At 43.4% G+C, this 16347-nt stretch overlaps 1 protein-coding gene across 2 annotated transcripts; it reads left to right on the forward strand.

Moving 5' to 3' along the window:
• Positions 1–3169: 3169 nt before the first annotated feature.
• Positions 3170–10544, forward strand: PNP (purine nucleoside phosphorylase). 2 transcript variants are annotated; one of them, XM_063090023.1, is made up of 6 exons: positions 3170–3350; positions 6122–6291; positions 8538–8641; positions 8831–9006; positions 9122–9312; positions 9881–10544. In XM_063090023.1, exons 1-6 carry the CDS (start codon positions 3340–3342, stop codon positions 10096–10098), a joined length of 870 nt encoding a protein of 289 aa, XP_062946093.1. In that variant the 5' UTR covers positions 3170–3339; the 3' UTR covers positions 10099–10544. The 2 variants fall into 2 exon arrangements, with proteins under 2 accessions (XP_062946093.1, XP_062946092.1); XM_063090022.1 differs by lacking the exon at positions 3170–3350 and adding an exon at positions 3579–4045.
• Positions 10545–16347: the final 5803 nt, after the last annotated feature.

Below are 16347 nucleotides of genomic sequence, written 5' to 3' on the forward strand. Positions count from 1 at the left end.
AAGCCTCTCCACTAAGCCTAACACTGAAGAAAGTGCAGTGACCCCAAATATTTAATAACAAAGAAACTGCTGCTGTCCCAGCACTTGTGGCTCTCACAGGGGCTGGAGACTTCACCTAGGTGCTGGTTTTTAGACACAGTTTTCCCAGACCAGCTTCTGCTTAGAAGCTCGAATCCTTCCACCAATTAGGTCTCCAGATAAGAGCCCCCAAACAGATACTTTAAGAGCAAAGGAAACTCTGGATACAAAATGGGGAAGAGGTTGTAGCTCTACAGGAAGAGGCCAGTCTGCTGCTCTTTCTGCTGTTTCTGGCACACAGATGCTCAAGCATTCATTCTGGGGTTGGAGTAGGTTTTGTTATTTGCATCCTGGTTATACATAACATTCTCCAAACTGTCCTTTTATGATTCCTACACCCTCACCGAAGTCATATTTGATGTTCATTTAAATCTGGTTTTTTGGGCTGGCCCGTGACTCACTTGGGAGAGTGTGGTGCTGATAACACCAAGGCCATGGGTTCGGATCCCTGTATAGGGATGGTCGTTCGCTCACTGGCTGAGCATGGTGCTGACAACACCAAGCCAAGGGTTAAGATCCCCTTACTGGTCATCTTTAAAAAAAAAAAAATCTATTTTTTTGTCTATGTAAAAGTGGGAGAGATGGAGAATTGGATACAGAGGGATAGATGATTAGAATGCTTTTTTTCTCCCCCAGTAGTTTTGGCTCTAGGTGATGTTTTGTTAAAGGTTAAATATATAGATGTATGGATAGGAATTAAATGAAGTAAATTTTAACCAATAGGAAGAGTGTCTTCTCTGACAGATATGTAAGGAACTAAAGGAAAGGTATGACAGATTAATCCGTGAATGTGCTCTGTTTTAGATTCCTTTTACTCCAAGACTACCCTCCACCCATATAGGTGTGGGAAAGGGTCAAGGATCAAATGGCTTTCATGATGAAACTACCTTATAATAAATCCCTCTATGTCTTGAGTTCCAAAACTCCTTTCAAAGGAACCATCACTTATTCTGAAAATGGACTAATTACCTACTACCTACAGTTCTGGGCAGAGTACTTTAGGAGAATCTAAGATCAATAAAGTCTACCTGGCCCTCAGTGACATTATAGCCTGATAGTGGTCAGAAGATACATGTCCAGAAAGCAAGGTAATTTATGAGAAGGGCCATAAAAGAGGTAGAAGAAACCTTATAAGCAAAGTGGAATATTTCTTCTAGTCTTTGGTTATCTGTTGCTGTGTCATGAACAAAGCCCAATCATAGTGATGTATTTTTTCTTATGATTCTGTGTGGGTTGACTAGGTGGTTCTTTCAGTGGTCTCACTTGAGCTCATTCATGAACATGCAGTCAAAAGTGACTGGAAACAACTGAATGGTACAAGATGGCCTCTCATGTGCGACAGTTCTATGTGTCAGCTTGGCTAGGCTTCTTTATAGCATGGTGATCCTTCAGGCGGTGGTCCAAGAGGATGAAAGGAGATGCTACAAGACATCATTAGGCATAGGCTGCAGCACAATCACAACTTCATTTCTACCATATCCTAGTGGTCATAGCAAGGCTTAAGGCCTGCCCATATTCAAGGTGCGAGAAACTTCACTTCTTCACTTCTTCACTTCACCTCTTGATGGGAGGAGCTGCAAAATATTGTGGCCATGATTTTCAACCTACTACAAATGGGAGGACTTCAGCAATCAATACATTTACAAATATTTGTTAAATATCTACTCTTTGTGAAAGACACTCCTTAAGAAACTTACTCTCTGGGTTGTGAGACATATAATGTAAACATTGACAGTATAGAATATCAACATTAGTAATCTTTTATTACATGGAAAAATATCAATACTAGAAATTCATGACATGGCACATACTTCATAACAAATGAATTAAACAATATAATACAAGTTCAAAGAAAAAAAAAAGGGCTGGATGTTCAGTTGGTTCGAGCACAGCCTTATAACACCAAGGTCACAGGTTCAGATCCTCCTATTGGCCAGCTGCCAAAAAAAAAAAAAGGAAAGAAAGAAGATATCACTTCTAACCAGAGCTACCCAAGACAACTTTCAAAATATAAAGGAAAATTATTATCATGCATATATAACTTGGATTTAAGTAGATCAATAGGCAGAGAAATGCAAAAGTAGTGATATTTGTAACTTGCAGTTAGTAATTCATTTGATTTCAAAACCCACTATGAGACAGGGAAGCCAAGACTATCTTTGTTTTACAGATGTGGAAACTGAGACTCTGTAAGCTAGAGTCATTTAAGCTAAGTGAAAGATTGAAATATAGGACTAAAAGTCCAGTTCTATTGACTTATGGTTTAATGTTTTACACTCAAATAATCTGCTAGACAGATTGAAAAGGGCAGAAACACAGAAGTGGCAGAGAGCACGGTGCTTGGGATGGAGCCCTTTTCATGCTCAGTGCCTGGCATGTAGAAGCTGCTTGATAAATGGCTATTAAATTAATTAATCAATTTAAGCCCCATCTTGAGGTAAATTTGCTGGGCAGTGACCAATATTGTTAGTTGTAATCCCAAGGAGCGTGGATATTCAGTTGGGGAACTCCAGCGTGGCTGGCGTTGGTTGTTTATGGCTGGCATTGGTGCCTATATTATACATGTAAATCATTTCAATATTGCCTCTGGTAAATATTGGGTATCTTAAGTATTGCCTGATTTTTATTTTTGTGGTGTGGGGTTTTCTCATGTAGACTGAGAAAAATCAGGCTATGGAGGTGTATTAGTTTGCCAGGGCTGCTATAGCAAAATACCACAACAGGATGGCTTAAACAGACAGACATTAATTTTTTTACAGTTCTCGAGGCTGAAAGTCCAAGATCAAGGTGTTGGAAGGTTTGGTTTTTCCTGAGTTTCTTTCCTTGGCTTGCAGGTGGCCACCTTCTTGCTGTGTCCTCATATGGCCTTTTCTCTGTGTGCTCTTCCCAAATGTTCTTCCTCTTCTTAGGAGAATACGAGTCATACTGAATTGTGCCCCCACCCTTATGACCTCATTTAACCTTAATTCTTTAAAAGCCTTATCTGCAAATACAGTCGCATTGTGGGTTGGGCTTCAACAGTAAGAATTTGGGGGGACAGAATTCAGTTAATAAGTGCACTGAATCAGGGCGTGTGAGCATGGAGACAGGGCCGGTCGGCGTGTTCGGCTGCCATTGGCCACGCACTCTGGGCTGGGCTTCTCAGCCAGCGGGAGAGAACGGGGCACGGACTGCGCGGGCCACACCCAGCGCCTGCAGCGCAGCTCAGCGGAGCGGATCGCAGCGGAGGAGAGCGGACATCGGGAGGGCGTTGGCAGCACCATGGAGAACGAGTGAGGCGGGCACCAGTGCCGGAGAACCTGGCGCAGTGGGCCCCGAGGGGACTGGAAGAGGGAGCGAGTGCCCTGCAGAGGCAGAGGCCTGGCATCGAGCTGTTGTCGGGGACCAGGCAGCAGAGTAGTGGGGCAGCCAAGCGGGCAGGAGCGTGCGCGGGAATCAGCTGGGGTGGCGCCAGCGGAGCAAGAAGGCGACGGGTCGGTGCAGTGTAGGCTACTCGTAAAAAGAAACCGTTGTGTGTCTGTCTGCGTGTTAGGGCTGCAAGTGGAGAGGGACACGTGCCCCCCACTCCGTGCCAGGGGAGAGGTCTCCTCACCCCATTTGCTCATCACAAGTTCCCACTCAAGGGTCTAGGTAAACACGCGAAGTACTTTTCGTGCCCCAATCCGGACTTCTTCCCTTAGGGGAAAGATTGTTGACATCCCTTGCAAGCTCCTCCTTTCCCTCCAAATTGGAGGTCTGATTAGCCGGTTAGGAATGGAGTCCCCCAAGAGAGAAGGAAATCATTACTCATTGAATTGAGTAACAGACCTCCGCCCACGTCCCGTAACTCCCCTCCTCTCCCGCTCCCCCCGTGAAAACCCTTCTCTGCTCTGGTCCTGGAATCCCCAGTCCAAGTCACCGACATTAGGGATCACAGTCGCTTTTGGATGCCCAGGGATCCAGGATGTTTCTGGAGGACTGACAGCCAGTGAGGAAGAGCTGGGCGCTGTGGCTAGACGTGCCGTGTGGCCTCAGCAGCACACTTTCCTTTCCTCTGCGCCTCTTGGGGATGCTGTTTGATTCGCTTTTTAGCAACTTCATTCTTCTGTGGCTCTATTGCTCCGCTCCCGCACCCGCTCCGCCCCGCTTACTCGCTGCTTCCCTGAGGGTAGCCTGGTGTGTTGTGGAGTCTCGTCTGGTTTCCCAGGCTGTTTTTGAAGACAGAAATTTCCTTTGGAGGCTCGGTTGGTTGTGTTCAGCTCTGCCACACCCCACCTCCACCTCTGATGGCAATCTTTGGTCTTTCTAGACGGGAGTGTGAGAATTGGGCTTGGAACTGTGAGGAAAGTTCTTGGTCCGTTCTTGCTAGTGCAGGGGTTCTGGATACCTGTATTGCCTTTAGGTCCCTGAAGGGCAGAGAGTCTTGGTGGAGAGAAGGGAAGATGGAAAGCAGGCAAGGAGGGGAAGAGGGGCAAGAGAGGAGGTCACAAGCCGGCGAAAGCGGGAGAAAGGTTCAGAACTGTGTGTGACAGCCATAGGTCTTTGGAGCTTGTTAATAAGTTTTAATTCATTTTGGAACTGAGCCTATAAGATTGGTGGGGCTGATTACATTCCCTTGCTTCCCATTTGAGAAGAATTTTTTTTTCGTTTGTTTCATGGGGGTTTTTTTTTTTTTTTTTTTTTGGCTGCTGGCCAGTATGGGGATCCAAACCCTTTACCTTGATGTTATCAGCACCCAGTACTGTGCTCTCACCAAGTGAGCTAACCCGCCATACCCATGAAGAAAGAATTTCTTTTTTTTCTTTTTCTTTCTTTTTTTTTTGTGGCTGGCAGGTATGGGGATCTGAGCCTGTGACCTTGGTGTTATAAGGCTAAACTTTTTTTTTTTTTTTTTTTTTGTCTTTTTCGTGACCGGTACTCAGCCAGTGAGCGCACCGGCCAGTCCTATACAGGATCCGAACCCGCGGCGGGAGCGTCACTGCGCTCCCAGCGCTGCACTCTCCCGAGTGTGCCACGGGGTCGGCCCTATAAGGCTAAACTTTAACCAACCCCTGAGGAAAGCATTTGAAGCACAAATTTCTTGCCTAAAAAGGCAAAATTGGGACCTGAATCAGATTGAGTTCTGCTTCCCTCTAGGCCATAAATTTCTAAATGTGGTTTTTAATAAGAATTACATTAGCACTTTTTCAAAAATACAGATTTGGGGACCTCTCCCCAGAATTATTCATCTGTAGGGCATGGGCTCCAGAATCTGTATTTTTAACAATCTTCTGCCCAAAATTAAGGCAGTCGGTCCTGCTAATTTTGACAACCAGTGTTGTGGACTGGGTCTGCTTTTTTGTGCAGTAGCTTATGCCTTGCAATTGCATATGACAGGGGTCTGGGAACCCCAGGAAAAAGGATCCACTGGAACTAAGGATGGCACATAGAGCTCTACTAAGAGTGTTCCCATTGCTCTTTTTGTCAATCAAAAAATTTGGCCGTTAGTATTTGGCTGAGGAGAGAGGTGGAAGGGGAAGACCCCAAAGTAAATTGGGTTTATCCCTGTCCTCAAGGAATTTGGTCTTGATTACATTTTGAATGTCTAAGGAGGATTGTATTAGGTTTGTCTCTGCCCTCAGGAAGGTCTTAATCTTATTTTGAATACCCTCCCTTGCCTCCCTCCTGCCCAGACATTTTACCCTCCATGATTTGATTAGATCATTGCACTTCTCTTTGGACTCTACTCGGGTTCTCTGAAATTTTTTGTTATAAGGAGAGGTATTAAACCTGCCAGTTGTAGCAGCAAAACTATTAGGTCTGTTGGTGGAAGCACAACCTTCGTTAACTTTTGCCAAGCTCTGGACTGGGAGTTTCATGTCAGATTTTCAGTGGGCCTGATTCAGAAAGAGGGGTGCTCGAGTGGGTGGGTGAGCATAGTATGGCCTCTCCCTCTGCAGCAGCTTCTCTGTCCCCTGCTGCCTGGGTATACTTGCCAGACTTTCTGCACTGAAGGTGACATGTCTGTAATACCCTTGGAATTGGAGCAGAAGTCATGCTGGTGTTTTTTTTCTTTTCCCCCTAGATTCACATATGAAGATTATCAGAACACTGCAGAATGGCTTCTGTCTCACACCAAGCACCGACCTCAAGTGGCAGTGATCTGTGGTTCTGGATTAGGAGGTCTGACTGATAAATTAACTCAGACCCAGACCTTTGACTACAGTGAGATACCCAACTTTCCCCAAAGTACAGGTACTGACAGGGGGAGGCGGGAGGATGGGACTGAAGGATGTTGATGGGATTCTGTGGGACCCAATCAGGGAGGCCAATATTTCTACCCTGAGACCTAGCATTTGACCAAGGATAAATGTTGTAAGAGAGGAAAAAAGCCTGCCATGAATCAGAATGAGTTTAGAAGGAAATTCCCTTAGTAGAAATCCCATAATAGAGAATGTGTGTGTTAGTGGGACTCTGATGACATCTGTCCTGTACTTTCCTCTGTCCCTAACAGCTCTACAACCGTTCAGGCATGCACATCCCTCCCACACGTGCGTGCGTACACCATCATTACCACGTACACATACACAGTCTCTTCTGTCCTCCAGCCTGCAGCTTAAGTGGAAAAAGCAGTGTCTGTAGCCTCCTAGGACAAAGTCAGGCCTCTGTCCAGCATCCTCCTACCATTCCCCATCCCCCCAACTCTAGGTCCAGTCTAGGTTCAGGATGAGACATGCTGGCGCACAGCAACAAATGAACACACAGGCTGCCATGTTCTTGCAAACACATACACAGATAGTACATGAATACACTAGACCTGATTCACACTGATCCTCTAGAAGGAGAAAGAGGCAAATGTCCCTTATATACAGTGGAGCTCAGAGAGATCTGAGGGTAGTGTATCCAGCTTTTTCATAGCAGCTGGAAAGCTCTAAGACTAAGACTTAGAAAAGGGCCAGGTGAAATGGGGTCAAGTAAAGGACAAGTGTAATTTATTTGGTTTGCTTATTATTTTCTCAAATAACTAACTTTCCTTGGTTTATTTATTAATTTTTTATTATTTATTTATTTTTAGAAGATGACTGGTAAGGGGATCCTAACCCTTGACTTGGTGTTGTCAGCACCACGCTCTCTCAAGTGAGCTAACCGGCCATCCCTATATAGGGATCCGAACCCGTGGCCTTGGTGTTATGAGCACCACAGCACCACACTCTCCCGAGTGAGCCATGGGCTGGCCCTTAATTTTTTAGATTTCTGTCTTCTGTTCTTTTCCCTGGAGAGTTAAGACTTTGAATAGATATTTCTATTCAAGACTGGGAGAGCATAGCAGGGAGATGTGGAAATGGGAGCTGGAGAAGGAAATATTGGGAGAGGCAGGGCCAAGGGAGGGCACAGTCCTCTAAGGGAGACAGTAATGAAATGGGCTCGATCTGCCACTCCTACCTCAGTGAGAAGGGCACTGCACTAAATGATAAGTAGGATAATTTTCCTTATCATCAACCTGTTCACTTTTTCCCTCCACTTGGGTTTTTCTAACTGTGTCAACTTTGCTCTTTTAATGGTAATTTTTTTTTTTTTTAAATACACAGCTCCTCTATCTCTGAGTATCCCCCAACTCTTCTTCTTGGTTCTGGTCCCTCTCCCAGACCAGCCATTCCCTGAGGGCTAGGATGGCCATCCATTAGGGAGACTGCCAGATAAGGGAAATGGTAATAATGGTTGCTATGTCTTTGGGGAGTTAACTTTGCACTCCCACTCCCCCACCTGCCCTGACATGGGCATGTATTCCCACAGGAATGTTTTGTATGTCATAAGGAAGGAGACTTGCATGGGACCAAATGTAGTTCCTTTCCTCCTTGTACAGTAGCCTCCTCTTAAGGAAGCGAGAGTATACCGTGAACTCCCTTGCTGGAGTGAGGGGCATATAGTTTAGTTCACACAATACATAAGAATGTACATTTTGAGAATTTCAAAAATGTCGGAAGAGGTCTATAATTATTGCCTTCACTTCATTCACAGTTATCCACTATTTTTACTTACTTTCTCTTGTAGTGTGGCTTTCTCATTCTTTTGAAATTTCTTTTCTTTTTTCTTTTTTTAAAGATGACTGGTAAGGAGATCTTAACACTTGACTTGGTGTTGTCAGCACCACGCTCTCCCAAGTGAGCCACGGGCCAGCCCTTTCTTTTCCTTTTTTAGAAAACACATAGCCCTGGATCTTTTGAACTTTCTTTAAAAAGCCTTTCCTTCTTCCTTTGTTTGTTCACATTGAATATCCTTATTTCCACAGCTCTTACCTCAGGTCATATTTGTACAATTATGAGTAATATGTGTGTCTTCTACAACTAGATTTAAACTTTCTGAAAGAAGAGATAATAATATCTTCTTTTGCTTAATTATCCTTTCACATGTTGTGAGTGAGTGGCTCATAGTAAGTTCTCAAAGCATCTGTGTTACATGAAAGCATAATCCCACTCATTTCCCTTTCTTTCTGTGTACAGTGCCAGGTCATGCTGGTCGACTGGTATTTGGGTTCCTGAATGGCAGAGCTTGTGTGATGATGAAGGGCAGGTTCCACTTATATGAAGGATACTCGCTCTGGAAGGTAAATCAGGGGCATATGCCCAGCTGGATCTGGAAGGCGGAGAGAACTATCTGTCCTCTTTTCTTACCTAGCTATCTCGGGTAGGTAGGTTTTTAGTCTTCTCCTTCCTCTTTCATGATGAACATCATGCATATCTGCATCGGTAGGTTGGTGAAATTTTGAAAACTTTTCTGATCTTTTGCTTCTAAGGTTACATTCCCTGTGAGGGTTTTCCGTCTTCTGGGTGTGGACACCCTGGTGGTCACCAATGCAGCTGGAGGACTCAACCCCAAGTTCGAGGTTGGAGATATCATGCTGATCCGTGATCACATCAACCTACCTGGTTTCTGTGGTCAAAACCCTCTCAAAGGGCCCAATGATGAAAGGTATATGTATCTTGCTGCTTTGTTTGTAGGTGGGTAGGGTTTAAGGACTTGTCCAGGAGTTGGGAGAGAGCTCATTTAATTTCATTTATCTGAGGTAATCCAACCTCTGCCCTAGGTTTGGAGTTCGATTTCCTGCCATGTCTGATGCCTATGACCGGAATATGAGGCAGAAGGCTGTCAGTGCCTGGAAACAAATGGGGCAGCAGCGAGAGCTACAGGAAGGCACCTATGTGATGCTGGCAGGTCCCAGCTTTGAGACCGTGGCAGAGTCTCGTCTGCTGCAGAAGCTGGGGGCAGACGCTGTTGGTGAGAAGGAGAATTTTGCTGGAGTTTGGAAAGGGAGGGATCTGGTAAAATAGGAATAGGGAGGAGTAGGAGATTACAGACCTAGTTGGATTGAGAGAAGATCTGATTTAAGGGAAGGGGGAATTAAACTACCTTCCAGGAAGACATAAGTGGTGAGGTTTGGTGTGTTGTAGCATCAAACCTCCGTAGCAAGCACCACAGGCTTAACAGCTTCAGTGTTAATGACCTGTCCGTGATTTGATGACTGTTTTAAGGATTATTCTAACAAATATATAGCTCCCCTTTTGTACCTCTGGCAGGACGGTGGAACTGTGTCATTAGAAATGACTTCAAAATTGCCAAACTAATACAGAATTAAGGCATTGCATTCATGATATTTGTAAGACATGTGTAAAGTCTTCCGAGGCCCCACTTATTTTAAGCAATACAGAACAATGTGAGGTCAATGCTAATTTAGCTATTTCTTTTTTGAGACTTTAAATTCTCAGTGAAGTTATGAAGGGGAGGCTAAAAGGTGAGGAGAAGAGTCACTTGAGGATCCTGATTGTTGGTTCCCCTCTCCCCACAGGCATGAGCACAGTACCAGAAGTTATAGTTGCTCGGCACTGCGGACTTCGAGTCTTTGGCTTCTCACTCATCACTAACAAGGTCATCATGGATTATGAAAACCTGGAGAAGGCTAATCATGAGGAAGTGCTAGAGGCAGGGAAACAAGCTGCACAGAAATTGGAGCAGTTTGTCTCCATTCTTGTGGGTAGCATTCCACCCCCTGGCAATGCCCGCTGACCAGCCCTGGAGTGATTTGGTGTCTCCCTATGGGATCCAAGTAGCTGATACCTACTTTGGCTCCTTGTTGCGGTCACGTACCTCTGTTCCTAGGTAGGAGCAGAAAGAAGAGGATGATCCCTATCTTTTATCTTCCCACTTCCTCTGACCAGGCCCTTCTGGTGCCAGGTCGTCTTTTCAGAACAGTTTGTTTCCCCCCCAGTTCTTCACCGAGAGCTGGAGCCCATGCCCTACCACATATCCATGGATATGCCCAGGATTTGCCTTGGGCCTTAGAGCTTCACACAGTAGCTTCTGCTAGCTTTTTGAGATGATACTCTCACATTCCTGGGGGCTCAGTACTGCCTCAACCTAATGTGCTGGAGACCAAACAAGGACCAGCCCAATACCTCTTGTGCTTTATGTCATACCATAATGTTTTTAGAATAAAGAGAAAGATGAAATAATTTCCTTACTTTTTGTGTGTGCAATTTGGAATGAGGCTGGGCACAGGCCAAGACTGACATGAAGGGCCGTGAGATCACATGTCTAGTGGGACTATCTCCTTCTCAGATAAGTAGCTAAGAACTGAGATGAGGTGGTATGTGCTTGCACAAAGGAGAAAGGAAAGGCAAAGTGATCAACAGCGGGGAAAAATGTCAAGATGATGAGAAGGAAGGAAGGGCGAACTTTTTTTGGCAGCTGGCCAGTATAGGGATCCAAGCCCTTGACCTTGGTGTTATAACACCATGCTCTAACCAAGAAGGGCTAACTTCTGTAACTTGATAGCCACGTCCCTCTGACCAGTCTTGCCTTGTCCCTTCTGGCTGTTTCACTTCCTGTCTACTTTTTCATAAATATGTGAATTAATTTACTGTCTCAGCTGCTGTTAAGTAGTTGCCACTTCCTTATTAAGGCCCTAGTTATATTTCCTCTTGCTTTCCTTCTCTCCCCACCTCTTCTCCAACCATCTCTCCTTCACTCGGACAGTGCAGTGGCAAATACCTCTTTCTCTGCTGCCAGCCAGCCCGCTGCTGATTAGATTCCTGCCAGCCTCAGGCAAACCTTGGAAGTTGGTCCACTCCCAGCTTCTCTTTGAGCGCCTCCTTCCCTCCTACTGCTTCCTTCCTGCACTCCAGTCTTTCTCTTTACTGTTGCTTGGTCAGAACCTCCCTGTGATGCTGCATCCAGGCATTGCCCTTTGTTGGCTCACTGAACCATGATCTTTGCTTATCAATGTGCATTCAGCAGGCTGGCATGTTTTCAAACCACACTACCCTTCCAGGCCCATTTTAGAAAAGAGAATGCTGGATGAGCCTCTAATAGTGATGACATTTCAGTAGTTACTGGTATAATCTGGAAGAGGTATTTTGGACAGGCAGCTTTTGAGAACTCTTTCAAATCATCCTTTGTTTGATCACTGACTTGAGCCCAGCACAAAGAAAAAGCATCTTGGAGAGGGCCTGTCATTACTCTTCATTAGCTTTTTTTTTTTTTTTTTTTTTGATGGCTGGCTGGTAAGGGACCTTTCATGAGTTCTTATACCTCCATCCACCATGAAAATTGTCCCTGGACCTGTAGGCAGTCTGCTAGCATCTGTTACTTGTCTCTGAGGGCTGGTTAGAGGAAAGTACTATTATGCGTCTTTTAGATATATAGACAACTATAACTTGTGCATCTAATGAGATGGCTTACAGACATTTCTCTTTAGTCAAGTTATTGAATATCTCTTTGTATAACACTCTTCTTAGCTAAGAAAATGTTAAACTGAGAAAATAAGAATGCTCCTTTTTCTCAAGTGCCCTACAATCTTAAGATATGTTTGTTAATGCACGAACTGTTGTTTAAGGCTTGCATAGAATGGGCATAAATCACATGTTGTGGGAGCCCAGATGAGGGACTGATTGTATACAGTGGACAGTGAGGATTGTGTTGTTTAGGAAAAGTTTCACAGGAAGCTGATCTTAGTGGAAGGATGGAAGGAAAAGGATTTACACGAGGGCGAGCCAAAGCATAGAGCTATGAAAAATACTAGGCACATTCATGGGTCATTGTCACAACTGGTGCGACTAGAACAGAGGACAGGAAGGGCTCTAGTGAGAGGCGGGCAGAAAGGTAATTGAAGCTTAGAGGAGAGCTGTGTTTGGTGCTTGTCTTTTCCACTTGAAAAATAAGGCCTGGAGATACTTGGGTGGAATATTTAGGGGCATTTTTAGTTTTTTAGATTTAGTAAGTGGGTTTCTAAATTCATACTAATTTATATGAAGACAAAGACAAAAATTATTTTCAGTTTCTTTTTTAAAAAACAGCTTTATTGAGATAAAATTGACATACTATAAAATTCACCCATTTAAAATTTACAATTCAATGGTCTTTAGTATATTCATACATAAAAGCATTCATCACCACAGTTAATGTTAGATCATTTCATTACCTCAAAAGGAAACTTCATCTGCCTCCTTTTCCCCACGGCCCCAAACAACCGCTAATCTAGTTTCTCTATTGATTTAACTATTTTGGACTTACGTATTAATGGGTTATATATAGAATTGTGGATTTTTGTGATTGGCTTCTTAGCATAATATTTTCAAGGTTCATCCAAATTTTAGCACGTATCAGTGCTTTGTTCCTTTTTATGGCCAAATAATATTCCATCACATGGATAGACCACATTTTGTTTATCAAGTGTCTTTAGTTTCAAAGTGCCAACCAATCCAGCTAAAACTGAATGTATCTATTTAGGAGAGCAGGAGAATATGAGTAGAAAGTTAAGGGAACTAGATCTGGGAGGTCATCCTAGAGAATGTTCCTGAAAAAAAAACTGATGATAAGACCATTTCTCTCAAGAGAGGCCTGCGGGATACCTGTGAAATGGATCTATTCTCCTGAGTCTCATGGTGGATGTCGAGACACACGCTCAGGTCAGGCTTCCATCCTTGACCCTATCATGGTCATCTTTATCAGCATCAATAAATGCTTATTAATCTCATACTATGTATAGAACATTGTCCTAAAAACCATAATACAAATTTGTATAAGACAAAGTATGTGCAGCCCAAGTGGGAGATAGGAGGTATGCATAAAAAGGTAAAGAACAAGTTTGCATTAGTCTGTTCTCCATGTCTGCTAAAGACTACTACTAGTCTTTTCATGTTATATTGTCATTGTTTAGAATCAAGTTTCTCCACTGAACTGTAAGGAAGAGGGCTTAATTTTTAAAAACAGGAATACAGTAATGTGTGAAAAGTAGCATATGCTAAGTTCAATGATGGTACTTGTTGCAGGAATTCAGAGGGTTGGGAAATGGGAAAAGGATTGATGAGGCTTGTCTTAGACTTTACAGAAAAGAGGTGGGGAAGATGTGGCAGAAGGTGGAAACTGCATGCAAATTCAGGAATGTTTAATCATTAACAGGTTGAAGTGGCTAAACTGAAGAAATGAGTGGTAGGGTGGGAGGTAAGGTGGAGGGGGACTAGATTCTTTAGGGCTCTGATTCCACGCTGAGGAGGAAGAGCCTTACCCAGTGGGCAGGATGGCCAGGCATTGAAGGCTTTTAAACTGAGGCTGATAGGTGAAAACTGCAGTGTAGTATTTTGATGGATAGAAGCCTAAGTGGAAGCAGAGAGGCTTGTTTGGATAGTAGAATTGCTTTCACTCAAAATTAACTGCATAGAATAGCATAATTGCTGGTGCTAAGTGTTTAACTTTTTTTGTCAGGTTGAGGTGCGCTTTCTTGATTTAGGTGAGTGTTGCGAAGGTTACATGCATGTCTGTGACCTCAAATTTTTTAGAAGCAAAGGAAGAATACAGAAGAATGCATATATATATTTTTAGCCACTGCCCCTTAAAGCCTGAGAACTGTTCATTCTCTGCTGTGCCTTCTGCCTAAATTTCATTTGTGTTGCCTTTTTCTTGTAAACAGGACTCTACTTTTCATAAGTATGTTTCATTTCTAAGGGATACCTTTTGAACAAACACTGGCTATTTGCCTGGTTTTTCTGTTACTGTAAATTTGGATTCTAATAAAAATGGAAATTTTCCTGTTTTCAATCTTTTTGCCTGATTTTTAGTTTTGGCCTAAATTAGATATTTGGGATTAATCTACCTCTGTTCTCTTGTTTTCCGGTCAAAAAACCCCCTCCCCTTCCATTTGGCTTTTACTTTCATTTCCATTGTGTGTGTGTTCATTTAGGAAACTTACTTTATGTCACTGGAGGAAAAAAAATTTAAAAAGGTATTTTTTGCTTGTTAGGTATTTGATTTTGGCCTTGGTTCTTCCTTTTCCTATTTTATTTTTAACTGTTTCTACATGAACTCCTGCTATAAATTATAATAAAAGATAAGTTGGAATATTCTATGTGTAGCCTGGCTTGTTATAGTTCTATCAAGTATTCTTTTTACCCATGAGATGTTGTCTAAGGTCAGTTCTAGCTGGCAACATTAATCCCCACTGTTCCCCTAAAATAATAGTACATAGCTACCACCATTGTTAATATCCCACCATCTTCTATCAAACAAAGTATGACAATTGGGCTGGCTGGTTAGCTCACTCCATTAGAGCGTGGTGCTGATAACATCGAGGTCAAGGGTTTGGATCCCCATACTGGCCAGCTCACCCTCCCCCCCCCAAAAAAGGTATGAAATTCATTTAATTGCAATCGGGATAAAATTGAGACTTCGCACAGTAGTTGTGTTTGATATGGTTGCTTTTTTTTTTTTTTTTTTAGACCGGTAAGGGGATCACAACCCTTGGCATGGTGTAGTCTGCACCACGCTCGAGCGCACTGGCCATGCCTACATAGGAGCCAAACCCGCGGCCTTGGCGCTACCAGCGCCACACTCTCCCGAGTGAACCATGGCCAGCTCTTGATATGGTTGTTTTGAAGGTGGGAAAGTTCTCATTCTCAGCATTGTAGATAGGATGTTAGGGAGCCTGTGAAGCCCCTGAAATGAAAATTGTGAGTGTGTCTGAAATTTTTTAGGCAGGTGAAGGTCATTAGCTTTCCTTGGATGCTTAGTCTGACAACTCCTCCTCCCACTCATAAATGGATAGGAACCACTAATATTTAAAAAACAAACATGAAATTATGGTGAGAGTAATTTGTATATTTTCTGTCAATCTGCCATTCTCTATGACTGCCCGACTTCTAAACTATTTCCTACCTATTGACACTTCTCTTCAGGAAAAGCCCTATGGCTGGTCTAAGGGCTTGCTATCAGGTCTTCCAAAGATCTAGGTGATGGAGTTTGGATGTGTTGTCCCCTACAAAACTCATGTGGAAATTTGATCTCCAATGTGGCACTGTTGGAAACTGATTGAGTCATGGGGGCGGATCCCTCATGAATGGATTAATGCTCTCCCTGGGGGTGGGGGGATTAATGAGTGAGTTCTCACTCTATTAGTTCCTACAAGAGCAGGTTGTTTAAAAGACCCTGGCACCTCCTCTCTCTCTCTCTTGCTTCCTCTCGCCATATGATCTACTTGTACTCGCCAGCTGCCTGCTGCTTTCTGCCATGAGTAGTAACAGCCTGAGGCCCGTGCCAAATGCAGCTGTCCCAGAATCATAAGCCAAATAAACCTCTGTTCTTTGTAAATTACCCAGTCTCAGGTAATTCTGTTATAGCAACACAAATTGACTGATACACTAGGAAATTAATCCTTGTTACAGTTCCACAGTACTGGGTTCAGGAATGTTCTCAGACCAGGATATACTTAGCCTGGAGAGTCTGAGAGAGATGCCTTAGAAAACCAAATTGTACCCTGCAATACTTTGTGCATTGCATAACCCTTAGACACATGAGGTGCCTCCTCAAGGAGGGGCTTTGGGCAGATTCACACTTCCTTATGAGGACAGCTAGGCTGGACTGAGAAAGACTATTCTATTTCCATAGAGTCTCCTTACGTACATAGGAGTTTTCAGTATCGATGCCCCCTTCTGGTGAAGATGTTAGAGTCAACATGTTTGTACTTCTGTCTGAATTGGAATATTTCTTCATTTCTCTGATTCAGCTGACTTTATTCTGTGCCCTTTAGATAAATAACCCTGTCTGACTTATTCAGGTGATGATGTATCAGGTCTTGTCATCAATCTGCATTTAGTACTGACTTTTGTCAGTACAGTGGCCATTCAGTTTCTTGATAACCATAACATTTACTTGACAATCCTGTATTGCATTTATGTTTGTCTACTTTTTTCTTCATGTGTTTTGAACTTTGTTCTTTTGATAATCAGATGTATTAAACCTCATATAGAAATGCTAGGATATGTG

The sequence above is a fragment of the Cynocephalus volans genome, chromosome 3 (assembly GCF_027409185.1).
Source record: "Cynocephalus volans isolate mCynVol1 chromosome 3, mCynVol1.pri, whole genome shotgun sequence".
Taxonomy (NCBI): domain Eukaryota; kingdom Metazoa; phylum Chordata; class Mammalia; order Dermoptera; family Cynocephalidae; genus Cynocephalus; species Cynocephalus volans.